We start from the raw sequence: 25781 nt of genomic DNA, 5'->3' as shown, positions 1-25781 counted from the left end.
GGTAAAGCAGCCAAATCTGTCGACGGGAGACTACAAAGCTTACCAAGCGGGGAAAGCCGGGCGCGCAGGCGCATTGAGGCCAAGCGAAGCCAAACGCCTCTGGCATCCGCCTGGAATGCTAGGCAGGCGCTGCCAGCCTTTCTTGCGAGTGGGGGGGGCAGGAAGAGGGGAGGGGAGGCGGAGCATCGGCCGAGGAACCTTGCAGAGCGCCGAGCAGCGGCCGCTGCGGAGGAGGAGGGGGGCCCCCCCAGCCAGACAAGCAATAGACCCCTCTTTAGACGGAATAAGCGAGAAGACTCCCCCCCACCCACCCCAATCCACCTTCCTCGCTTCACCCCTGGACCTTTTGATGGAGAGCGCAACCCCCCCGCGAGCAAAGGAGCAGCGGGGCTCCCTGGATCGGGTAGCCCGGCAGCAAAATGGTAGAGCGCCCCCCCTCTTTTTTTTTCCCCTCCCGGAATGGGGGCGCTTGCAAGCTTGGGCTAACGGGGGTGGGGTGGGAAAGGGAGGATCGGAAGTTGCTTTGCAACGCAATGCAATTTGCAATGCAGTTTATAATGCGATGCAATTTACAATGCGGTTTATAGTGCAATTTTGCAAGGCAGTGCAGTTTACAAAGCAATGCGATGTCTTCGCTCTCCCTGATTTCTCCTCCTGCCTTTTTCCTTCCTTCCTTCCTTCCTTCCTTCCTTCCTTCCTTCCTTCCTTCCTTCCTTCCTTCCTTCCTTCCTTCCTTCCTTCCTTCCTTCCTTCCTTCCTTCCTTCCTTCCTTCCTTCCTTCTTCTGGTCCTTCCGACGCCCGGGTTTTTGCCCTGCATTATGCACACGTTGCAATCAAAGGCGGGGGTGTGGAATAGACAGGACGGGGTAGAAAAAGAGGTTCAACAGGATCCTGAATTTGCACGCCTGCTGATTCAGTCCTATTGCCTTGCCTTTTTTATTTATTTATTTTTTTTTTTTTTGAAAAAAAAGGGGGGGGGAAGGCGCAGGACATGTCCACCACCCTCCATCCATCCATCCTGGCCAGATCGTGGCTTGCAAGGAGTTAACCTTCCTTCCTCGTTAGACTGGATCGCGTTGCGACGAATGAGCTCACGCGAACAAGTTGGCTCGCGCTGTGATTTCTTTCCTTCTGCCCCCCGCCCCCCCCCCCCCGCGCAAACCCTCCAGGCTTTAGGGACTTAAATCCGCTTCCTTGCACGCGTGAGTGACAGTTGCATCTCGGTACATTTAAGGTCCTTGCAAGCAGCTTGGCAACCTGATTTTGTGTGTGTGTTTGTGTGTGTGTGTGTGTGTGTGTGTGTGTGTGAAAGGGTTGTGGGGGAGTGGGAGTTGGGAAAATAATCGGTCTCAGCTTTGCAATAGAAACCTGTTTTGATTTGACACCCCCCACTCAGCTCTGTTGCTCCCTTGGAAGGAGGGGGGGTGTCCTGTGGTCTGCTTAAGTTTGCATGTGTTGGATTTTTTAAAAAAATATTGGGTTTTTTTGGGAAAAGTGGGATGACCCTTCGAAAGACCACATGACCCCCTCCCCTGGGTTTTTCTTTTTCTTTTTTTTTCTTTTTTGAAAAGTGCTTATGCTGCAGCTGGGCGAGTCGGTCAACTCCTGCGGGCGAAGGCCCAAAGGCCGCAATGCCATTCTAGCGGTGAAACGAGATTTTTTAGAGAAGTGCTGGACTTCAACTCCTATCATCCTTAGCCCGAATGCAAAGTAATGGTATGTGTCTTGCGGGGACACAGGCTGGTGACTGCAAATGCCCCCAAGAGAGAGGTTAGGGGGCTCTGTGTTCTGGACTTTCTTGGATTTATTTCCAAAATTTTTCATTGATTCATTATCAATGAATTGAGGAGGTGTTATGCAAGCAGCACCGCGTAGGAATTTAATTCAAGCGATAGATAGATAGATAGATGATAGATAGATAGATAGATAGATAGATAGATAGATAGATAGATAGATAGATAGACAGACAGACAGACAGACAGACACTGTAGATAGATATAGACAGACAGATATGAGAGATGATAAATGATATGATAGATATATATGATAAATTAGATAGATTATGGATAGATAAAACTATAGATAATACAGGTAGGTAGATACCAGATCAGTAAGACAATATAGTTAATGATAGATAACTGATAATAGATCAATAAGAATCTAGATGATGGATGGATGGATGATAGATAGATAGGCAGATGGATGGATGTTGATAGACTGATGGCTAGATCAATAGATAGAATAGATGGACAGACGGACAGTGTCAGAATGATAAATAGACAAGGTAGGTAGGTAGGCAGATGGGCAGACAGATAAAATAGGTAGGTAAGTAGTTAGGTAGATGATAGATAAATAGACAGACGGACAGACAGACAGACAGATGTTGTCCTTGACAGCCATTGATTTAGTGACATTGCATTGAATGACTGCTGCGTCCCCCATGGTCACATGATAAAAATTTGGACGCTTGGCAACAACACATATTTATGGCAGTTGCAGTGTCCTGGAGTTCACTGGATCCCCGTTTGCGACCTTCTGACAAGCAAAGTCAGTGGGGCAGCCAGACCCACTTAATAACCCTATTACTAACAACTGTAGTGATTCACTTAACAACTGTGTGAGTGTGGGGGTTTTTGCAGCAAAATCTGTCCAAACTTTGGAGTTCTGTTTGATCGGATTGTTTTTTTAACGGCCAACTCATCTTCTCATGGATGGTCGGTGTCTTCCAGTGTCACCCCAAACACAATAGAGTTTTGTTCTGTCATTGGTAGCCGTAAGGAATAGAATGTGTGTGTGTGTTTGTGCAGCAGTACAATAGATCAGCAGAGGAGAATATTCGCTTGCAGGCATTAAAAGTTCAGGTAGTCCTTGACTTACGACCACAATTGAGCCTAAAATTTCTGTTGAGCGAAAAAGTTGTTAAGTGAGTTTTGGTCCTTCTTACGACGCCCCAGTTGTTAAGTGAATCTCTAAAGCTGTTAGCAACCAGTCGTTAAGTGAATCTGGCTTCCCCCATTGACTTTGCTTGGTAGAAGGTCGCAAAAGGGGATCACGTAACCCTAGGACACTGCATCCGTCATAAATATGAATCAGTTGCCAAGCATCTAGATTTTGACCATGTGACCATGGGGATGCTGCAACAGTCGTTGGTGTGAAAAACGGTTGTAAGTCACTTATCTCAGTGCCGTTGTAACTGCGAATGGTCACTAAATGAAATGTTGTAAATTGAGGACTATTTGTATACCTTGGGACCAATGGCTAGTGCTCAAATGAGAGTTGTAGAGGCAGAAACAAAGGCTTTTGTGTGCAGTTCTGGTATGCTGTGTGGTACACTTTCCCTCACAAATGTCCATCCGTTGGGGGCAAACCTGCTTTAGCCATTTGACCCTTTTTATTCCACCGCGTTCCTGGGTACCATTGAGGACCTGCCTGCCATTATGATAGGCAATAGCCCATCCCTCGGCTTCTGGAATTTTAGAACTACAACTCCCATCTTCCTTGACCAAATGGGGTGGATTTAGAGACCCAAACAGCAAAAGCAGACCAAATAACTATAATGAACAGAAAATCCTTTGTAATCCCATATTCTGTTGAATTGACGTTAAATTAAAAAATACGTCATAGGGCTGATCTAAGATAGTATTTCTCAAACTCAGCAACCTTAAAATGCATCGACTTCAGTTCCCAGAATTCCCCAGCCAGCATGCATGGAATTCAGTTCCCAGAATTCCCCAGTCAACATCTGTGGACTTCAGTTCCCAGAATTCCCTATCTACCATGCATTGACTTCAGTTCCCAGAATCCCCCAGCCACCATGAGGCAACATCACTCCCACAATTCCCCAGCCACTATGAGGTGATTTCTTTTCCCAGAATTCCCCATCCAGCCTAAGGCGACTTCATCTGCCATAATCCCCTAGCCAGCATGAATGAACTTCAGTTCCCAAAATTCTGTTGTGGGCACGAGTGAACTTTACCATGCAAACTGCTGAATTCTGGGAGTTGAAGTCCACACAATTTAAAATGAGCTGAGGCTGGGAAACCCTGATCAAAGAGGTAATTTGGATATCCCTTTCTGTTGCTCCTCCCCCCCCAAAGGAACTTGAGACTGATCCATTCAAAATTTGACAAAACTATTAAAGATAGTCCTCGACTTACAACATTAATTGAGCCCAAAACTTTGGTCGTAAAACGGGTCGCCACGTTACTGCACCCGATTTTATGAACTTTTTAAGTGGTGGTTGTTAAGCGAAGGCCACAGTCAGAACTTCAAAACTGGGACATAGGCTCCATTTCTGGGTCCGTTATAACTTGGAACAGTTGGTAAGTGACCCGTTTTAAGTCAAGGACTGCCTGTAGTTGATTTTAGTGATACATTGGATTTAATTTAAGTGGGAAGCAAATGCCTCTTTCCAAAGGACTAATTCCCCTCAGTGAAAAATTGCTGGAAACTTGCTACTAATAATCCTCGACTTACAACCGTTTTGTTTAGTGACCGTTCGAAGTTGCAACAGCACTAAAAAAAAGTGACTTATGACCGTTTTTCACACTTATGACTATTGCAGCATCCCCATGGTCATGTGATCAAAATTTGGACGCTTGGCAACTGACTCATATTTGTCATGGTCGCAGCATCCTGGGGTCATGTGATCCCCTTTTGCGACCTGCCAAGTAGGAAGCCAGATTCACTTAACAGCCATGTGACTAACTTAACAGTTGCAGTGACTCATTTAACAACATGGCGGTAAAATAAGGCAAAACACACTTAAGAACAGTCTGGTCTAGCAATGGAAATTTTATGCTGGATTGCCGTCGTAAGTTGGGAACTACCTGTATTTTGTTATTAAATCCAATTTCAATGCAATTTCAGCACATTTTTTGAACAGTTAAAATTGTGGCCACAGCAACGGGTCTCTCAGAGATCTCTTTCCCCTTCTTATTTCCTCATTTAAAATGCCCGCAAACTCACCGAAAACAAATTAAAAATTGAAGTTGAAATCCACACGTTTTAAAGGTTCTTCCAGGCTAAGAAATTGCATAGCTGCCCAATCAGATAAGTACATTTTTTTTCAATACTACATTTTAGTTTTAGCTCCTTGATTGTACTCTTAGAGTATAACTGAATCCTTTACAGACTTGGGGGTTGGATAGATGACCTCCAATGTTCCCCTTGACTATATAGTGTTGATGCTTGGGTTATCTTCTCGCGTTTGGGCTGAGGTGCCGTTTCATTTTTCTGGACTGCATAAATAGATATTTTTAGACGTGGCTTCTTAACTCAAAATTATGACTGAGGTTAACTTAGCACCTTTGGATAATGAATAACAAATGCATGTGGCCCTCCACTTAACAATTGTTCATTTAGTGACTGTTCAAAGTTACAACAGCACTGTAAAAGATGACTTTCAGCCGTTTTTCACACTACGTCCGTTGCAGGGTCACATGATCAAAATTCAGACGCTTGGCAACTCAGATTTATGACGGTTGCAGTGTCCCGGGGTCATGTGTTCAACTTTTGCCACTTCCTGACAGTGGGGAAGCCGGATTCACTTAACAACTGTGTGACTAGCTTAGCAACTGCAGTGATTCACTTAACGACCGTGGCAAGGAAGGTTGCAAAACAAGGGAAAACACAACTGTCTTACTTAACAATGAAAATTTTGGGCCCAACTGTGATTGTAAGTCAAGGACTACAGGTGTATGCGGTGCTCATCTTTTTCTGCAAACTGGTAAAGAACATTGCAGATCATGGGTCAGGTGAATGTGGAATGTCAGGTGTGGTCGTAAAGCGGACCTGCCTGATATTCAGCCCCAGAACGGCCGGGGGTGGAGGTGGTTGATGGGGCTATAGTTACTTCAGACAGTTGTAAAAGGACTGGTCGTAAATCAAGGGCTGCCTGTTATTCTGAGTGGCTCTTCTGCAATCCCAGCCCAATGAAGCCTTTTCAGCCCATCTCCCGCCTTGATCAGGGGGTTGGACTAGATGACCTCCAAGGTCCTTTTTTCCAACCCTGGGATTCTATGGCTCTTTATCGATTTGGGGAAATTGCTTTCATCGGAAGGGAAGGAAGGAAGGAAGGAGGAGAGAGGGGGGAGGAAAGGAAGGAGAGTGAAGGAAGGAAAGAGGGAGACAGGGAAGAAGGAAAGACAGGAAAGAGAAATTGATGGAAGGAAGGAAGGAGGAGAGAGGGGGGAGGAAAGGAAGGAGAGTGAAGGAAGGAAAGAGGGAGACAGGGAAGAAGGAAAGACAGGAAAGAGAAATTGATGGAAGGAAGGGAAGGAAGGAAGGAGGAGAGAGGGGGGAGGAAAGGAAGGAGAGAGGGAGACAGGGAAAAAGGAAGGAAGGAAGGAAAGACAGGAAAGAAAGAAAGATTGATGGAAAGAAGGAAGGAAGAGTTTCTGCTTTTTTCCCAGAACCACATTTGTTTTGCAAAATCTCTCCATTTCAGATCTTCCTCTCCGATCACGTTGCATGCTTCGGCCCAAGCTGACATTCCTGGCATAGCCGGGCAACAAGCCGGTGGGAGTTCTGGTGCTGGGCAAAAGTTGAAAACCGGGTGCCCGATGGAGGGGATGCTTTGCCAGACATGCCGTGAGAGGCGTTCTTGCTTTCTTGCTTCCCTTCTCTCTCTCTCTCCCTCTCTCTTCCTTTCTTTCATTCTTCCTTCCTTCCTTTTCCCTTCTTTATTTTCTTCCTTTCCTTCCTTTATCATTCTTTTTCTCTCCATCTCTTTTCCTTTCCTTCATTTACTTTATTCTTTTCTCCTTCCTTCCTTCCTTCCTTCCTTCCTTCTTTCCTTCCTCCTTTTTTATTTTCTTCCTTCTTTCCTTCCTTTATCATTCTTTTTCTCTCCATCTCTTTTCCTTTCCTTCACTTACTTTATTCTTTTCTCCTTCCTTCCTTCCTTCCTTCCTTCCTTCCTTCCTTCCTTCCTTCCTCCTTTATTTTCTTCCTTCTTTCCTTCCTTTATCATTCTTTTTCTCTCCATCTCTTTTCCTTTCCTTCATTTACTTTATTCTTTTCTCCTTCCTTCCTTCCTTCCTTCCTTCCTTCCTTTTCCCTTCTTTATTTTCTTCCTTCTTTCCTTCCTTCCTCTATCATTCTTTTTCTCTCCATCTCTTCCTTTCCTTTCCGTCCTCACTTTATTCTTCCCTCCCTCCCTCCCTCCCTCCTCTTAAGTGAATCTCTGCTGTTGTTAATTTAGTAGCACAGTTGTTACTGAATCCGGCTTCCTCCATTGACTTTCCTTCTCAGAAGGTCACAAAAGGAGATCACGTGATCCCAGGACACTGCAACCGTCAGAAGTACAAGTCAGTTGCCGACTGTCTGAATTTTGATCACGGGATCCCACAACAGCTGTAAGTGGGAAAACCGGTCGTAAGTCACTTTTTCCAGTCCTGTTGTAACTACGAACCGTCGCTAAATGAACTGTTGTAAGTCCTTTATGTTTATCTCTTCAGTTCTACATCAGTTTTTTTCCCCACATTTCTCGTGCAATTAATGGATATGCTTGCATAATGCAAGTTGGCAGCAATTTTATGTTTTCAACAAATGTCTTTCACAGTTCCCCACCAAAAATTCCAAAAAGATTTAACAATTCTGTTTGTTCAATCCAAAGCCCCAACGTACCCTGGTTCCTCAGCCAACCCACAAACCTCAGCTTCAAAAACAAATCAGAAAATTGGAAGGTGGTGGGGACAGAGAGGGAAATCAGAAACAAATCTTTGCAAAAACAGAAATGAAACTAGAAATAAATCTGCAAGAAGAGTGATCAGAAATAAATCTTTGGGAAAAGAAAAAAGAAATCAGGAACAAATCTTTGCAAAAACAGAAATGAAACTAGAAATAAATCTTTGCGAGAAGAGTGATCGGAAATAAATCTTTGGGAAAAGAGAAATCAGAAACAAAATCTTTGCCAAAAGAGAAATGAAATCAGAAATATCTGCAAAAAAAAGAGAGGGAGAGAGAGAGAGAGAGAGATCAGAAGTAAATTTTGCAAAAATGGAAATCAGAAATAAATCTTTTTGGCAAAAGAGAAACCAGGAATAAATCTCTGCAAAAAAGAGAGAGAGAGAGAGAGACATCAGAAATAAATCTGCAAAAAGAGAAATCGGAAATAATTTTTTGCCACGAGATCAGAAATAAATGTTTGCAAAAAGAGAAATGAAATTAGAAATAAATCTCTGCAGAGAGATCGAAAATATTTTTTTTGCAAAAAGAAAAATGAAACCAGAAGTAAATATCTGCAAAAAAAAAAACCCTCTTTGGTGTCATATTTACCACGGTTGCAGTGTCTCTGGGTCACGTGATCCTCTTTTGTGACCACCTGATAAGCAAAGTCAATGGAGAAGCCAGATTCACTTAACAACCGTGTGACTAATTTAACAATTGCAGGGATTCACTTAACAACTGTGGCAAGAGAGGTCGTAAAATGGGGCAGAACCCACTTGTCATTCTTAGCAACAGAAATTTTGGTAGTAGGTTGAGGACTACCTGTAATAAGATTAGAAATGGCTTGGCTGGAATTTCCCAGCCTTGTCAACTAAAGGAGGGGTGTCCAAATTATGAACACTTGACCGTGGGGATACTACAACAGTTGTAGGTGCAGTGTAAGTCACCTGTTTTCAGTGCCGTTGTAACTATGAATGGCTGCTAAATGAATGGTTGTAAGCGGAGGGTGACCTGTAGATGGTGAAACTATGTCACCAAGGTAGGTCACAGGCTTTGGTCATTAAGCAGGTCTGAAATTTGATGGGCTCAGACTGTTTCCAATGAGGGTTGAGATGATCTCCAATGATGCTTTAACTTGCTCTTTCTTTCTCTCTCTCTGTCAGGACCCACCCCAATTCACGTCTTAGGACAGGGGTCGGCAGCTTCACAGACGGGCCGCGGCGGGCTTCCTGAAAGAGCGGCACCGCTGCCCATTCGCGCGGAGGTACGCGCGCACCTCTCCAAAGGTTTGGGGAGGTGCGCGCGCACCTCCGCCCATTCGGGGAGGTGCGCGTGCACCTCTCCAAACGGGCGGTGCCACTCTCCATTTGGAGAGGTGCGCGCGCACCACTGCCCGTTGGAAGAGGTGCGCGCGCACCGGGCGGCTGGGAGCCGCAAGAGCCGGCTCAAAGAGCCGCATGCGGCTCCGGAGCCGCAGGTTGCCGACCTGTGTCTTAGGAAAACAAAAACTCTTGGAGTCTGCTCTAGTCCAAAAGGAATTTTTACTAGGACGTGTTTGGTTGTGGAAATACAAGACAAGACTTGGTATTGTTTTACAGATTGAAACTTTATAAAGAGTTTCCGGTTCAACCCCCCCTTCCCTCAACCCCATTTGGTCAGCCGCCCCCATCATTTACTTCGTGTCATCCCTTTGGTGGGAAAAAGGGAACTTCGAATCTTTATGGTTATTGCCTTCTTACTTTACAGATTCAAATGGAGACACAGGCCAGATGCCTCCTTCCCTAACCCTCCCTTTTGTTCCCCCAGTTCAAAAGGTTCCCTTGGTCTTTGAAATAACATAAGGCAGGCTGAATCCACATGCGCTCCTCCTTCCTTGGGAGATGGCAGAATCCGGGGGGGGGGGATAATGTTTTAAACATACATTTATGAATGTGATATAAATGGGTTCTGACACTCTCCTTTCTTCCTCCCTCCCTCCGACCACCTCTTTTTCTCTGTTTCTTTTCCTCCCTCCCTCAAGCTGATAGTTGAAAAGACAGCTGGCCAGCCTGCTCCCGAGTACTCCCTGGCAGAAGATGCTGCCCTCCACTTCACGTGTTTGATGGACAGGCTGAACGAGCAGCGCCTCTTCCAGCCTGACCTGTGCGACGTGGACCTTGTCCTGGTGCAGCAGAAGACCGTCTTCCCGGCCCACAAGGGGCTCCTGGCGGCCTACAGCCAGTTCTTTCACTCCCTCTTCACCCAGAACAAGCAGCTCCAGAGGGTGGAGCTTTCTCTTGAGCCCTTGACCACCCTTGGTCTTCAACAGATTTTGAACTTCATCTATACTTCGAAGCTCTTGGTCAGCGCCTCCAACGTTCAGGACGTCCTGAATGCGGCCTGCGTCTTGCACATGACCGACATTGCTTCCTCCTGTCAGGAACTCATCGCCACCCGAGCTCTTGGCTTGGCCATGACCAACAATGTGGCGTTGACTTCGGACAATTGTAGCAAAGCCACCCCACCTTCTCAGTTCTTCTGTGACGTCAAGCAAGAAATGGACCCTCCACGCCCTAAGATCTTCGCCCGAGAAGGCAGCATCCCATATTCTGTGCGGGTGGAGGATGGCCACCAAAACCACCCTGCTGTGGCCAGCAAGATGTTCTACAAGGAAGAGAAACATGACGGTCCACCTGTCTGCAAGATGGAAGGAGATGCGTCCGAGGCTCTCCTGGACAGCCGAGGGTCCTACAGCCACGGTGAGCAGATCATTGTAGAGGTCAACCTTAACAACCAGACCCTCAATGTCTCTAAAGGTGCAGAGGGACAGCCTTCAGTGGGCAGCCAAGAGGCTAGAGAAGCTGGAGGGCCAGGAGGAGAAGGATGTTCCTCGGTGGTGGACCAAGAGCAGGAAAACGGGGGCAAGGAAGACGAAGATCACAACGCAGATATGGGCGATGAAGATGATCGCTCGGAAGAGGAAGACCTGGAAGAGGAGGACACCTCGGAAGAGGAGGAAGAAGAGGAGGAGGAAGAAGAGGAGGAGGAGGAGGAGGAGGAAGAGGAGGAGGACAGAGGGGACAACGACAGTAACGTAACTGAGATTCCAGAGGAGAAAACCAGAGCCCCCCCGAGGACTAGGCTGCTTGCCAAGGCCACCAACCCAACCACGTCCCCCAAAACTGGTGAAGTTGCCACCTTGATGGAAGAAGGAGAGGAGGGAGAAGATGAAGGTGAAGTTGCTGAGAATGACAGCAAGGTCAAGAGAGCTAAGAAGCAGAAGAAGGACCAGGATCCTCCTGGTCAGAAGGTCAAGCTGGAGGAGAAGCAACATTATCCGTGCAAGAAGTGTCCCCGGGTGTTCAACAACCGCTGGTACTTGGAGAAGCACATGAACGTCACGCACACCCGCATGCAGATCTGCGACAAATGTGGCAAGAGGTTCCTGCTGGAGAGCGAGCTGGTCTTGCACCATCAGACCGACTGCGAGAAGAACATTCAGGTGAGGAGATCCTGGCGCCATCTTAAGGCTTCCTTTCCCCTTCAACCTGGCGCCCTCAAGGTCTGAGTAGGAGCTGATGTGCTGGTTGCACACGTAGCCCTCAACTTACCACATTTAAGTGACAGTTCAGAGCAGGGGTCTTCAAACTTGGCCCTTTTGTGACTTGTGGACTTCAACTCCCAGAATTCCTCAGCCAGGCATGCTGCCTGAGGAATTCTGGGAGTTGAAGTCCACAAGTCATAAAAGGGCCAAGTTTGAAGACCCCTGGTTCAGAGTTACAAACGGCACTGAAAAAAAATGACCGAGCACCGTTTTTCACACAATAGTTGCAGCATTCCCCACGGTCACGTGACGCTTGGCAGCTGACTCTTATATTTATAACAGTCACAGATCCCCCTTTTTCGACCTCCTGACAAGCAAAGTCAGCGGGGAAAGCCAGATTCACTTAGCCACCGTGTGGCTAACTTTAACAACTGCAGTGATTCACATAATAACTGTGGCAAGAAAGGTTGTAAAATGAAGCAAAACCCATTTAACGAAATGTCTCACTTAATAACAGATTTTTTTTAAAGTTACCTGGTTGTTGAGTTAGTCTTGCTTTCCCCCCACTGACTTTGCTTGTCAGAAGGTCACAAAAGGGGATCACGTGATCCCAGGACACTGCAACCGTCATAAATACGAGTCAGTTGCCAAGCATCCCGAATTGTGATCACGTGACCATGGAGAGGCCGCAACGGTCATAAGTGTGAAAAAATGGTCATAAGTCACTTTTGGTTAAGTCAATGTCTTCTATAGCTTTGTTCTTCCCTGTTGTAAATCTGGAGTAACTGTTTCTGTTGGTATCTCAAACTCACTGGAGAAGAAAGGGGGCAATTGTGTACAGGTAGTCCTCGATTTACTACTGTAATTGAGCCCCAAATTTTTGTTGCTAAGCGAGACATCTGTTAAGTGACTTTTGCCCCATTTTACAGTGGTCAAATGAATCACTGCAGCTGTTTTAAATTAGTCACACAGTTGTTAAATGAATCTGGTTTCCCCATCAGCGTTTCTTGTCAGAAGGTCACAAAAGAGGATCACGTGTCCCCGGGACACTGACTGTCACAAATATCAGTTGTGAAGCATCTGAATTTTGATCATGTGACCACGGGGATGCTGCAATGATCATAAGTCTCTTTTCAATGTTGTAGTAACTTCGAACGGTCACTGAAATGAACTGTTATATGTTGAGGACTACCTGGATTTTGTCACTCAGAGCAATTGTTCTGTCTTCGTTGTAACTGCTTTTCCCTGAATGCACAACTGGGAGATGTGGTATCTAGCAAAATGTCACTTGGTTTAGGCCATTCTGTATCAAGGATCTGGGATCGAGTTTAGCCGTGGCTTCTGAGTCAGGTCCCAGTTGAGAAGGACAAGTAAATCCGTGTGCGTTGTGGGTCAGTGCTGTGCAGTTCAGTGTTGTGACTCAGATTATGAATCTGCCATTTCAGTCTGAATTTCTTGCAAAGGGATGCTTTTGTGGTTGTCTTTCCATCCCTGTGTTTTCTCTCTCTCTCTCTCTCTCTCTCTTGTTTGTGTATGTGCGCGCGCGCGCGTTTATAGCCTGCAGCGCCAGCAAGTGGTCGAAAGCAAAATTGCAGGGAGAAAAAGCAAGATTTTTTGCAAAACTTAATTCTGGATAATAAAAAGTATCCAGAATTAAGTAATAAGAAAAAAACATGGTTTTTGCTATAGTCTTTTAAGCAAATCGCTGCAGTTTTTATCTGAATCCAGCAGTCATTAAGTGAATCTGGCTTTGCCCATTGACTTTGCTTGTCAGAAGGCTGGCTCAGGAATTCTGGGAGTTGAAGTCCATGAGTCATAAAAGAGCCGAGGTTGCCTACCCCTGACATAAGGGATGCTGCAGCAGTTGTAAGTGTGAAGACAAGTTGTAAATCATTTTTTTCTAGTGCTGTTGAATGGTCGCTAAAGGACTGATGTAAGTCAAGGACTATAGAAGGAGAGAAGCTAGAACAGTAATTCTCAACCTTGGGAACTATAAGAGAGGTGGACTTCAACACCCAGAATTCCCCAGCCAACTAGCTTGCTGGCTGGAGAATTCTGGGAGTTGGTCCACCTCTCTTAAAGTGACCCAAGTTCAAAAAGCTGAAATGATCAGGGTCATTGGTCCAAGTAATGTTGGCAACCAGTTGATAGTCCAACATAGATAAGAATAAGTCTGATTGAAGAAGGAAGTTTAATCGTGTACAAGCAGTCCTCGAGTTATAACCATTTGTTTAGTGACCATTCAAAGTTACAACAGCACTGAAAAAGGGACCTAGGACCGTTTTTTACACTGAAACGACTGTTGCAGCATCCCATCGTCACATGATCAAAATTCAGATGCATGGCAACTGACTCGTATTTATGACGGTCGCAGCGTCCCGGAGTCACATGATTCCCTTCCTTTTGTGACTTTCTGACAAGCACAGTCAATAATGACCATGGAGATTCTCAATCATCCAGGTCATGGTTATCCCAAAGGTGCTTTTTCAGGAGACAGCTTGACTTTCTTGTTTTTCCTTTGAAGACGTTTCGCTTCTCACCCAAGAAGCTTCTTCAGCTCTGGATGGTGGAGAATGGAAGGATTTGTACTCCTTGCAGACAGCTGGTCATTTGCATCCTTTTAGAGGGTCATTGAGGCTACCTGGAGGTTTAATCTGTGTCCTCAGGGTCACCTGAGTGGTGCAAATGGTTGTGGATCCTTCTTGGAACTGCTGAAAGGATTGTGTTGTGGACTGGAGATAGCTGATGTCGTATCCCTCCCCCTCTGTTGAGGGAGGGCTGTTCATATTTGACCTAGATGGCCTCTTTGACCCCCTCTTTCAAACCAGTGGTCCAAAATGTGGACTTTGCTGTCTTCAAAAGAGCGGCCTTTGTCTTTTCAAACGCAGATGGACTGCTGAGTCTTCCCCTGATGCGTTTGTTCTCCCATGTTGTGCCAGGCGTTTGTGAAGTGGTTGCTTTGTTTTGCCATAAAAAGTTGAGGACTACCTGTATAAGCTTGGAAGACAAATGGATTTTAATGTCAACTCTTATTATTAAAACTGGAAGTCAGTCGATAGATTTACAGCCTGACAGAGGTGACCTCTGGGTCTTCTTCCTTGCAGTGCATGACTTGTGGGAAGGTTTTTAAGAAGCTGTGGTCCCTCCATGAGCACAACAAAATTGTCCACAGTTACGCCGAGAAGAAATTCTCCTGCGAGATCTGTGAGAAGAAGTTCTACACCATGGCACACGTGCGGAAACACATGGTTGGTGAGTAGGGTGGGGAATGCATGGAGAAGGGCAGGACTGGAGACCTAAGGACCACCTAGAACAAGGGTAGGGGAACCATGGCCCTTTTATGACTTGTGGACTTCAACTCCCAGAATTCCTGAGCCAGCCATGATTAGTATGGCTGGCTGAGGAATTCTGGGAATTGAAGTCCAGAAGTCTTAAAAGGGCAATGATTCCCCCACCCCTAATCCAGAAGATATCCAATTCCATTTCCTTTCAGTTGCAACCCATACAGGTAGTCCTCGACGTATGACTGGTCGCTTTGAAGTTACAACCAATCCCCAAAAAATGATTTAAAACTCTGATTTGGACTTAGGATGGTCAGGCCTCCTTCTTCCATCACGTGAGCGAACTTGTGCTCGGCAACACGGCTGTCTGCACTGTCTTTTATGACATTTTTGCCAAAACCCACAACTTTCTTTGTTCAGCAAAACTGTGTCCATAGCAGACTACTGATTCACTTAATGACTGCTGTGTTCACTTTACAATAGCCACATTTGCTTAATAGCTGTTGCAAAAGAGGTTGTGGAATCAACTCATTTTATGACCGTCACAATATATGACTGTAATGGGCAGGCTCCATTATGGTTGTATATAGAGGAGTACCTGTATGTCCAGCCATCACGGATGGTGGAAGTTGTATCTTAACAACTTCTGAAAAAATAAAAATTCCCCCCAAGCAGCTGAGTCTCTGGAAGTGATCCTTGGTATGACAAATTGTGACAATTAATATTATTCCAGTTGTGCTCTCCTGGTGTGGTTGTATTAGATCTCTAACGGGCACTTCCGTTCCAAATTAAGCCTACCATAAATGTCATAAGATGTTCTGGATGGAGCAGTGATGTTTCTAGATGGTTGTCTTTCCAAAGCTTCAGTAGGTGCCAAGTTGAAGACATCTGTGTTCCTTCAAGATATTCGGTCACTGTAATTGAATTAAAATATAACTTGTGGAGTCCTTGGTGGTTCTGAGGTGGTTGTTTTCTTACAGTCCTTCCATTACCAAATCTGACCAGCCAGTGCACTGATGATGTTGCCTAGTTGGGTCATGAAATGTCTGCAACTAAACAATCAAGCTCACAGAGCACCAAGGACCCCACAGTCGTCATCCTCCTCCTGCTCCTGCTTCTGCTCCTCTTCCTCCTCCACCACCACCTCCATGTCTTCCTCTCCCCCAAACCCCCCACCCTTCTAGCCCTGATGATGTTCCCTAGTTAGGTCATAAAATATCTTCAAGTAAACAACCAATCTTGGAGAGCTCCAAGAACCACACAGTCCTCCTCCTCCTCCTCCATAATCCTCATCCAGCAGTGATGATGTTACCTAGTTGGGTAATGAAACATCTGCAAGAAAACAACCAAACTCAGAGAACATCAAGGACCCCACAATCCTCCTCCTCCTCCTCCTCCTCCTCTTCTTCTTCTTCTTCTTCTTCTTCTTCTTCTTCTTCTTCTTCTTCTTCTTCTTCTTCTTCTTCCTCCTCCTCCTCCCCTCCTCCTCTCCTCCTCCTCCTCCTCTTCTTCTTCTCCTCCCCCTCCCCCTCCTCCTCCTCCTCTTCTCCTCCTCCTCCTCCTCCTCCTCCTCCTCCTTCTTCCTCCTCCTCCTCCTCCTCCTCCTCCTCCTCCTCCCAACCCTGAGCTACAAATATTCTGTTCTAAGAGGAAAACATGAACCCCATCATCCTCTACTCTACATTTCTTTGAGCTGGGCCACCTGATCAGAAGCATAAAGATCCCACCAAAAATGTAACTGCGCTCTCTTGCTAGGGCTGTTTCCATTTTAGTCTCCACAATAAGAACTCTTATCCAGGTAGAAATGAAGTCAAGATTTCATTTTTTTTTACCAGGAGTCAAGGTGGCTTCCCTCCAGAAGTTGTGGGTGCTCCATCACTGGAGGCTTTTTCAAGAAGAGATTGGACAGCCATTTGTCCAGGATGGTATAAGGTCTCCTGCTCGAGCTGGGGGTTGGACTAGAAGGCCTCCAAGGTCCCTTCCAACTCTGTTGTTCTGTGTTGTGTAATTTCCCAAACTGAGTTGGCTGTTGGTCTTATTCTGGGGTCTTTGTGGCCTCTCCCAACAGAGATGACCTCAGCTCTTGTGTCTTCAGCCAAGCCAACCATGTAGCTGGGCTCAGCCTATGCAGAGGTCTTTAGAACAGTGCCCCCCCATCCTTTTGGGCCCCAGGGACCGGTTCTGTGGAGAGAGGTTTTTCCATGGATCGAAGGGGGGCTGGGTTTGTGTGCTGTTTGCATCCCACCAATGGGGCTTTGCTTGTTTGCACGGACTGGTTGCTGGCGTGCTGTGGACCGGTACCAGGCCACAGACTGGGGGTTGAAGACCCCTGCTTTAGAACAGGTCTTTTCAACCAGTGGTACGGGTACCACCTGTGGTACATTGGCACCTGGCCAGTGGTACGCGGCCATCCTAGAAAAGTGGTAGCAGGGGAGGGGAATGAGCTGAACCGCAGCAGCTCAGCACCGCACGAGCCTGAGCAAGAGACAGCTGGAGCTGCAGGGCTGTCAGGGCTCAGTGGAAGCGCCAGGATCAGCGCTTCTTCGGGGCTGTCAGGGCTCAGTGGAAGTGCCAGGAGCAGTGCCAGGCTCCAGCTGGAGCTCGGCACTGATCCTGGCACTTCTGAGCCCAGAAGAAGCACCGATCAGCTGGAATGTGGCAGCATCTCCAGGGTCTTGTGATTTACATTCAGATGCTTGGCAACTGATTCATATTTATGACGGTCACAGTGTCCCAGGGTCATTTTTTTTGGTCATGTACTCAGATGTTGCCATATCCTAAAAGTGGTAAAATGGGTGAAAAGGTTGAAAAGCCCTGCTTTAGAAGACAACCCCAATATTTTCCCTGCTTTAGAAAACCCCAATTTTTCCTTGCTTTGTAGCTCACACCAAGGACATGCCATTCACCTGTGAGACGTGTGGGAAGTCCTTCAAACGCAGCATGTCTTTGAAAGTCCACTCTTTGCAGCACTCCGGCGAGAAGCCGTTCAAATGTGAGGTGAGGATCCATTTTGGAGTGTCATCCCGCCATTCACCCTTTACAACCCAGTCCATTTTCTGAGATCTGGGATACAATTAGCAAGCCCAACTTCACAGGTAGTCCTCGACATACAGCCGTTCACTTAGCAATGGTTCATCGTTCAAACGGCACTGAAAAAAGTGACTTAGGACCATTTTTCACACTTAATGGCAAAGGTAAAGGTAAAGGTTTCCCCGCACGTGTGTGCTAGTCGTTTCCGACTCTAGGGGCCAGTGCTCATCTCCGTTTCAAAGCCGAAGAGCCAGCACTTGTCCGAGGACGTCTCCGCGGTCATGTGGCTGGCATGACTAGACGCCAAAGGCGCACGGAACGCTGTTACCTTCCCACCGGAGTGGTCCCTATTTTTCTACTTGCATTTTTTGCGTGCTTTCGAACTGCTAGGTTGGCAGAAGCTGGGACGCGTAACAGGCGCTCACTCTGTTACGCGGCATTAATTAGATGATTTAATATGGTGGGAAATAGATAACTTTTAGGAAATAGAACAAGACTATACTCAAATAGATAAGATGTGTATTTTGAATATTGGATTCTGTTATGAATTGAGATAAGGGAAACTTTGGTTACCTAAAGCCTGGAAATTATAAATGTCAAAAATTAAATTTGAACATTGATGGGAAACTAAAAATTGGGAAAAAACCAATAACAGGACATTGATTGTCTATAAAGATTGAACGTAAAAGTAATTAGGATATGTATAAAGCTAAAAATTTATTGTTAAATGTAATAATGATGTTTTTACTTAGTTGATATAATAAGAATTGCATTCGCTTAGATATGAAATAGTAGATATTAAGTAAGGGAAAAAGAGAGGAAATATTTGACGTTGTAATTTTTGTGTGTTATTGAACTTTGATTAACCCAGCCACCACGTTGCTTTTTAAATACCTAAATGATTCCCTTAACAAACATGGCCAAAAAGTCACAAAATGGAGCGTGTCTCATTTAGCGGCCTCGCTTACTAATGGAATTGCTGGGTCAATATCATTTGCAAATAACAGGAATGGCCTATCAAAGTGTTTAATGTTTTGTGCCTTAACCTGGATTTTCAGACCTAAAAGGTGAGATTTTCTATCCATAATGTAGTTTCTCATTTATTCCTCTTTAGCATTAAGTAGTCCTCAACTTAACAATCGTAATTGCACTATTGCAATTATAATTACAACCGGTTGCATCAGTGGCGTAGCGTGGGGGGTGCAGGGGGGGCCGGCCGCACCGGGCGCAACATCTGGGGGGGGCGCTCGCACTGAGCTGCTCAGGGAGCCCCAAGGGCTGCACAGAGTTGGCTTGGCTCCGCTCTCGAGCTGCTCTTTCTTGCAAAGCGAAATGAGTCCGGCAGGTGAGATGGGCGGCCACATAAACTGAATAAAATAAATAGAAGCGGCCAACTCTCCGCCCAGGCTCAGGCCAACCGCAAGCGCCCCGCAGGCGCCCTGGCAGGTTTGGCCGAGCGAAGACGGACCCGCTGGCCGGCCGGCCTAGCTTCGTGCGCATGCGTGGCTTTATTTAGCGGGGCTCACATGCGAGCTTGAATGCAGCGGCTCTTGCAGGTCGGAGCCCCGCCCAGCCGCCCTCGAGAGGGACCCGGAAGCATCCCGCATGCGCGCGACTCTTCTTGGAAAGTCTACGCCGCTGCGGGGCGCGTCTTTTCAGCAGTGCCGTGACGTCACCGCCCGCCCGCCCCTCTATTTCCGCTTCCGGTTGCCTTGCCTCGCCCCGGGTGCTGACAACCCACGCTACGCCACTGGGTTGCATGTATGTTACCAAGAAACACCTTTTACTTTTTACTTTTACTTTTATTAAATTTGTATACCGCCCTTCTCCCGAAGGACTCAGGGCGGTTTCCTACATTCATCCACTGATTCTTTCTTTCTTTCTTTCTTTTTCTTTCTTTCTTTCTTTCTTTCTTTCTTTCTTTCTTTCTTTCTTTCTTTCTTTCTTTCTTTCATCTTCCTTCTTTCCTTGCTTCCTTCCTTGCCTTCCTTCCTTCCTTCCTTCCTTCCTTCCTTCCTTCCTTCCTTCCTTCCTTCCTTCCTTTTTTCTTCAATCTTTCTTTCTCTTTCTTTTTCTTTTTTTACCTCTTTCTTTCCCTCTTTCCCTCTCTTTTTCTTTCTTTCTCTTTCTTTGTCTCTTTCCTTCTCTTTCTTTAACCTTTCTCTTTCGCAAATCCATCCAGAATTGCAATGAGCGGTTCCAGTACAAATACCAGCTGCGTTCCCACATGAGCATCCACATCGGCCACAAACAGTTCATGTGCCAGTGGTGTGGCAAAGACTTCAACATGAAGCAGTATTTTGATGAGCACATGAAAACACACACAGGTGAGACCGTGTTATTCCCTTAGTTTTCCTGCTTTTTCCTCTTTATACCTGGAAGAGCTGGCGACTCGTTGGTGCAACCTGCCCAGTTGATCCAGCATTTGTGAATGCTCACATGCGGGTCTCAAGGCAAACCCAGCTCAGAAACCCAAGTCACACAAGTCCTTGACTTACTACCCCAATTCATTCCCAGGTTTCTGTTGCTAAACGAGGCAGTTGTTAAGTGAGTGTTGCCACAGTTGTTAAGTGAACCCACTTCAGTTGTTCTGTTAGCAACACAGCTGTGAAGTGAATCTGGCTTCCCCATTGACTTTGATTGTCTGACGGTCACAGAAAGAGGATCACAGTTAACAAATGTGGCGAGAAAGGGTTGTAAAATGGGGCAAAACTCACTTAACAACTATCTTACTTAGCAACCGGAATTTTGGGCTTCTAGTCCAGCCATCACCAACTTTTGTAGCTTGGCTGAGTGGTGTGGGTGGGAAAGGAAGCAGGCTGTGCCTGTGGCGGGCTGACATGCATGCCCACGCAGCTCCATTCATGTGAGCCAGCGGCCCAGCACACATGCGTATGCACACTGGGCCAGCACTCATGTGAGTGAAGCTGCACAGGCACATCAGCCACCCTGCACACAGCTTTCGAATAGGCCATGATCCGGTAGCTGCTCAGGCAGAAAACCCCATACCATTATAGACAAATGGTTGTCCAGTCCACTCTTCCTAAAAAAAAACTCCAGTGTTGGAGCATTCACAACTACTTAAAGACAAGCCGTTCCACTGAGTAATTGTTCCCATGGTCAGGAAGTTTCTCCTTAGTTCCAGGTTGCTTCTCTCCTTGGTTAGTTTCCATCCATGGTCCTGCCTTCTGGTGCTTTGGAGAAGAGATTGACCCCCCTCTTTTTCCTGGCAGCCCTTTAGATATTGGAATGCTTCTTATGCCAACTTCTGGGTCCTATCCTAAACCACCTCTGACTCGGTTTCCCACTTCTTTCCTTAAAAATCGGTTCTGATCCAAAGGTGACCATTTTAAGGAAACACCTCTTGAGTCTCTTTCCTCTGTGTCCTGCTTCTCCAGGTGAAAAACCGTACATTTGTGAGATCTGTGGGAAGAGCTTCACCAGTCGCCCCAACATGAAGCGCCACCGACGGACGCACACCGGAGAGAAACCCTATCCTTGCGACGTCTGTGGTCAACGGTTCCGGTTCTCTAACATGCTCAAGGCACACAAGGAGAAGTGTTTCCGAGTCAACAACCCACCAGCTGCAGATCCCAACCGAGATACAAACTCTTTTGGTCTCCTCACTTCTCCAAACGCCAACTCAACTCTTTTGACTGCTGGTGTTCCTCTCCACTCGACCTCATCTTCCCATGCGCTTCCTTTGCCTATCAGACATCCTCATGCACACCCCATACCTCCTCCTCCTCTTCTACCCCCACCACCAGCTCTTTTCCCTGGTAGCAGATTGAACGTGGACAACTAGACCTGGACCAACATCTGGTGCATGAAACGTGGCTGGTAATTCTGAAGGTTTCCCCAATGCCATTGATTGTGGTGGGTTTGTGATGAGCGGCCATCGTGTTTGGGTTTAGTCTGAGGGACCTGAGGTTCTTGCTTCTTCAACGGAAGCATCTAGATCTTCCACAGAAGCGTCAAGAACCTTGAGATTAGGGTTGCTACAGCAAGCCATGAAGATAACATTGTTGATCTATTTGCTCATGGAAGAAGTCAACCCAGTTTTGCTTGACCTGCTGTTCTGAGATGCTTCCAACTCCTATATCCGGAGCAGAAACTGAGGAGTTATTTCTCAACTCTGAAGATCTTGAGAAGATGCCTTGATAGAGCTTACGAGGTAGGAAGACACAGGCAAGGACTTTCCGAACTTATCTGGTCAGATATGGGTTTGGAGGAATCAGAAGCAGATGGTTTCTCTTGGAGATTGAAATTGGGAGATGCCTTCACCCAAGTCAAGAAGGTTGGAAGGGAGCACTCCAGCTTCTTAATGGGCCTCTGAGTGGGAATGGAGAAATATGGAAAGCTTGCTTCATGGAAGTGAAAGGAAATGGCAAGATGTGGACAGTAAAACTGTCCTTGGTGTGAGAAAGTGGATTCTCAAGTGTGTGACCTTGTAATAACTTCTTGTTCATTTGCTCTTGCCTATCCTTTGGTACAACTTTCTGTTTCTCAACTTCTGTAGCTTGAAGCTCAGCTGGCCTCTACTGAAGGTGATAACACTAAAGATGAAGTTCTTCCCTCACTAGTAGTCCCTTGAAAACAGTAGGACCCCTTTCCTTGATCACCATCAAGGCTCAGATCCAGCATCTTTACATATTATGGAATCCTCATGCAGCCTAGACACCATAACTAAGTCTATAAATTTTTATTTCTACTCTACACCTACTATTCTTGAGGAGAATACACTTCCTGAAGAACCTCTTCTAAAATTAACATTACTTTCTCTGCAAGCTCTTTGGAGGAAGGCGTTCAGCCTTTAAAGACATTTTTTAACAGGAAGCGTTGGTTCCTTTAACTTTGTTTTTGTTTTTTGCACTTTATTATCTAATCCTAAGAGCTCTTTTGCAATAGGACCTTTGTGAATTCTTCCAGAATAACAGAACACGGGGGCGTCGTTGCTTGAGTTGTTCTACGGTTGTTTTTTCATTTCCAAGGCAAAGACCCCCAAGACAAAATGGGCTATGTTTCAAAGATTGACCCATTGTGTTGTAGAGACGCACGCCGTGTTTCACAAGAAAAAGGTGTTCCTTGGTCTGACATCTCCATCTTTGGTGAATCTTGATGGATTCTCTTTGACGAAAAGATCCAAGAACTTTGTTGGATGGTGTGTATGTCCACATGAGCAGGGCTGGCCCCTGGAACAACCACCACAATGCACAAATGGACAAGGAAATGCTGCAGAAAGGCTGTGATGTCAGCAAATGTGCAATAACAATGAACTGGTGGACAAAAGACACATGTTGACTGTGATTTGTTGTCTATCTAGTCCTTCCTGACCAAACTCTTAAAATGATGGTTAAGATTAGAAAGAGAGAGACTCTTAACATCCTTTGAAACCTCTCTACAGATAGTCCTCAACTTATGACCATAATTGAGATGTCCATTGTTGAGTGATGCAGTCGTTCAGCCGCATCTAATTTGACAGCCATTTTTTGCCATGGTTGTTAAATGAGTCAAGTGGTTGTTAAATTAATTGCATGGTTGTTAAGTGAATCTGGCTTGCTCCATTTATCTTGCTTGTCAGAATCTGCCTGGGAAAGCTGGAAATGGCAATCACATGATCCCGGAATCCTACAACCATCCTAAAAGTACATGCTGATTTTGCCAGGTATCCAAATTTTGATCACGTGACTATCGACAGTCGTAAGTGCGAGGACCGATGGTAACTATTTTTTTTAACAGTGTCAAAAGGTAATGAAAGGAATGGTTGTAAGTTGAGGAAAATCTATAGTATATTTCAGAAGGAAGGAAGTCCAACTAATTTTATGAATGCCTGACCACCTAATATTTTTGTGGCTTTTGTTATCTACTGCCCAGTTATCCATAAAAGGAAAAAAATAACGCTCACCAATAACTCAGTATTGGAAACAAAAAAATACTTTATAACAAAGCACTTTATTCTGTATAGATCTATGGAAGGGGAAATTTTAGCGCATCTAAATCAATATACTTAATAGTAGGATAATTAACCTCTCTTCTCTAGAGATCTTCCCCTGTATATGTGCTAGATTCGCACACGATCCTCTTCTGCGCACCAAAATACCCTTTTAAGTGGCAGAGGGGAGGGAACAGTTGCTTACCTAAACATATTTCAGGCTGCTTCTCGTTCTCGTGGCCCGTAGTTCCCTATGCCCTTCTCCGAATGGATGAAATTAAGAAGCTTTTGAAATTCCTGCCAAGCTGCTAGTCCTCTTGAGGAGACTCATGCTTGCTGAGTTTTGAAGGAGATCTGACTTGGGTTATCTGTTTGTGGGACGTGTATCTGCCCCCCTGCACATAACGAGGGTGGGGTGTTTTTTGCACTAGTGATAAGGTTTCACGAGAATTGTACTCAATGCTCCCTTCCTGAAAATGGGTTCAACACCTGCCACCCTAGGTGCAGGCAATGGGATTAAGGACCCCTGGTCATTGGAGAGTTAATTGTAAGTAGCTCAAAGCTTACGTTCAAACCCACCTTTTAAACCTAGAGTTAAAGGGTGATTTCGCTACAACTGCTCTGTTTTTGCAGAGACTGTAATTGTGAGCACTTTGGGAAAAGACAGGGAGTTCTCAACAAACCACCATGACGAGGATCATCATGTTGTGATGACTGTAAATCGGATCAGTCGAACGACCTTGTTTGCGGCAGTTGTTAAGGGAATGCAGCAGTTGTAAAACCAATATGCAGCCATATTGCCGAGTATTCAAAGCACGGTCATGTGATCAGAGGATAGTGACTTTTCACAACTTTTTCCAGGAAAGTTGTGACTTCAAACAGTCGTTAAGCAGCAGGGCGTATGTCGAGATCTATCTGTACTGCAGTGTTTCTCAACCTTGGCAACTTCAATGCGTCTGAACTTCAACTCCCAGAATTCCTCAGTCAGCCATGGTGGCTAGAGAATTCTGGGAGTTGAAGTCCAAACATGCCGGCTGAGGAATTCTGGGAGTTGAAGTCTAAGCCTGCTAAAATTATTGTGTGAAAAATAATTGTGTGAAACCCAACCCAAACACTAAATGTATTTGCATTACAGTAACCATTTTTGGGGAATTCAGGAATTCTTTCAGCATGCCTGGAGGGTATCAGAATAGTGAAATCTCTTCCTTGGCCAAAACTAAACCTAAGTTTGCTTCCAATAAAAGATTTTCATATTTTAAAAAGAGTGTTTTCTTTTTTTTTTTGTTATCTTAACTCGTCCCTGCAGTGTTTTACAGTTGGCCAAAAACGTTGGCTGTCTTCTGCTCCACATCTTCCTTGCAAAGTGTTATCGTTAAAAAGGTGAAGGATTTTTGATAAAAAAAAATTACCTTTTCATCCCAGCGAGTCGTCAATCAGAACATCCCTTGCTAAGCAAGACGGTTGTTAAGTGAGCTTTGCTTCTTTTTACAATCTTGTTTTTCTGCCATGGTTCTTACATTGTGCCTGGAGACCATCAAAACTGACACCAGCCAGAACAGAGAAAAACTCTGCTAGTCCTCGCCTTAACAACAGTTCGTTTAGTGACCATTCAGAGTTACAAAAGCACCTAAAAATGACTTAGGACCATTTCTCACACGACCATTGCAATATCCCCCTTCGTGGTTGCATGATCAAAATTCAGACGCTTGGCAACTGACTCGTATTTATGACGGTTGCAGTGTCCTGGTGTCACGTGATCCTCTTCTGCAATCTTCTGACAAGCAAAGTCAATGGGGAAGCCCCAGACTCGCTTAACAACCATGTTACTGAGGTAACAATTGCAATGGTTCACTTAACAATTGGAAAAGTCATAAAAATGGGACACAAAATTCACTTAACCACCATCTCACAAATTTGGGGGGGTCAAGTGGAATCGTAAGTAATGCAAGATCCCGTCGAGAAACGTGGAGAGGCCTGGCCCATAGAATCGCCAAGAGCCAGACACAGATAAACACCATCATCATCAGACTGGAGTTGACTCTTGTTAAAATCTAGTTGCCCAGATGTTCTGTTACACCCCAAAATTGAACGTGGACGCAAACCCTCCTGCCCTCATCCTGGTTTCTTGACAGAGGCGACGGACAAGGTTTTGCAAAAACCAGAATCTTTTTATTATTTCAACCTAACAAAACCCAACTGAGGCGAAACCGCGATGGGAGACTTTTCAAAGTTGGTACAGAAGAAAGGTATATGAGGCTCGTGCGGAAGGCCCCACATCAGGGTAGATTCTGACACGTGGTTAGATCTTGGTCAGGCGCAAGACGTTGAGGCGCACAGGAAGAA

At 45.6% G+C, this 25781-nt stretch overlaps 2 protein-coding genes across 5 annotated transcripts in view; one reads left to right on the top strand and one right to left on the bottom strand.

Annotated features, from left to right (window-relative positions):
* The first annotated feature begins 269 nt into the window (after nt 1-269).
* ZBTB47 (zinc finger and BTB domain containing 47) lies at nt 270-24824 on the top strand. 4 transcript variants are annotated; one of them, XM_083376982.1, is made up of 6 exons: nt 270-422; nt 9693-11153; nt 14300-14447; nt 17358-17473; nt 19689-19833; nt 20905-24824. In XM_083376982.1, exons 1-6 carry the CDS (start codon nt 420-422, stop codon nt 21309-21311), a joined length of 2280 nt encoding a protein of 759 aa, XP_083233108.1. In that variant the 5' UTR covers nt 270-419; the 3' UTR covers nt 21312-24824. The 4 variants fall into 4 exon arrangements, with proteins under 4 accessions (XP_083233108.1, XP_083233111.1, XP_083233109.1 ...); XM_083376983.1 differs by lacking the exon at nt 270-422 and adding an exon at nt 1341-1717; XM_083376984.1 differs by lacking the exon at nt 270-422 and adding an exon at nt 7343-7359.
* A 770-nt stretch (nt 24825-25594) lies between these two features.
* Nucleotides 25595-25781, bottom strand: part of KLHL40 (kelch like family member 40) — a 16094-nt gene continuing 15907 nt past the window's right edge. The window contains exon 6 of the mRNA XM_083376988.1: nt 25595-25781. This exon is cut by the window's right edge and continues 68 nt beyond it. Within this exon, the coding sequence (XP_083233114.1) occupies nt 25738-25781 (44 nt within the window). The 3' untranslated portion in view covers nt 25595-25737.

Source organism: Vipera ursinii (assembly GCF_947247035.1).
Source record: "Vipera ursinii genome assembly, chromosome: Z".
In the NCBI taxonomy this organism is placed as follows: Eukaryota; Metazoa; Chordata; class Lepidosauria; order Squamata; family Viperidae; genus Vipera; species Vipera ursinii.
The sequence above is the reverse complement of the archived record's forward strand: the minus strand, read 5'-3'. Positions and strand labels throughout refer to the sequence as shown.

Coding starts and splice junctions, on each gene's coding strand:
- ZBTB47 (XM_083376982.1), top strand. Junction 14,448..17,357: donor CGTGCGGAAACACATGGTTG/GTGAGTAGGGTG, acceptor CTTGCTTTGTAG/CTCACACCAAGGACATGCCA. Junction 19,834..20,904: donor GCACATGAAAACACACACAG/GTGAGACCGTGT, acceptor CTGCTTCTCCAG/GTGAAAAACCGTACATTTGT.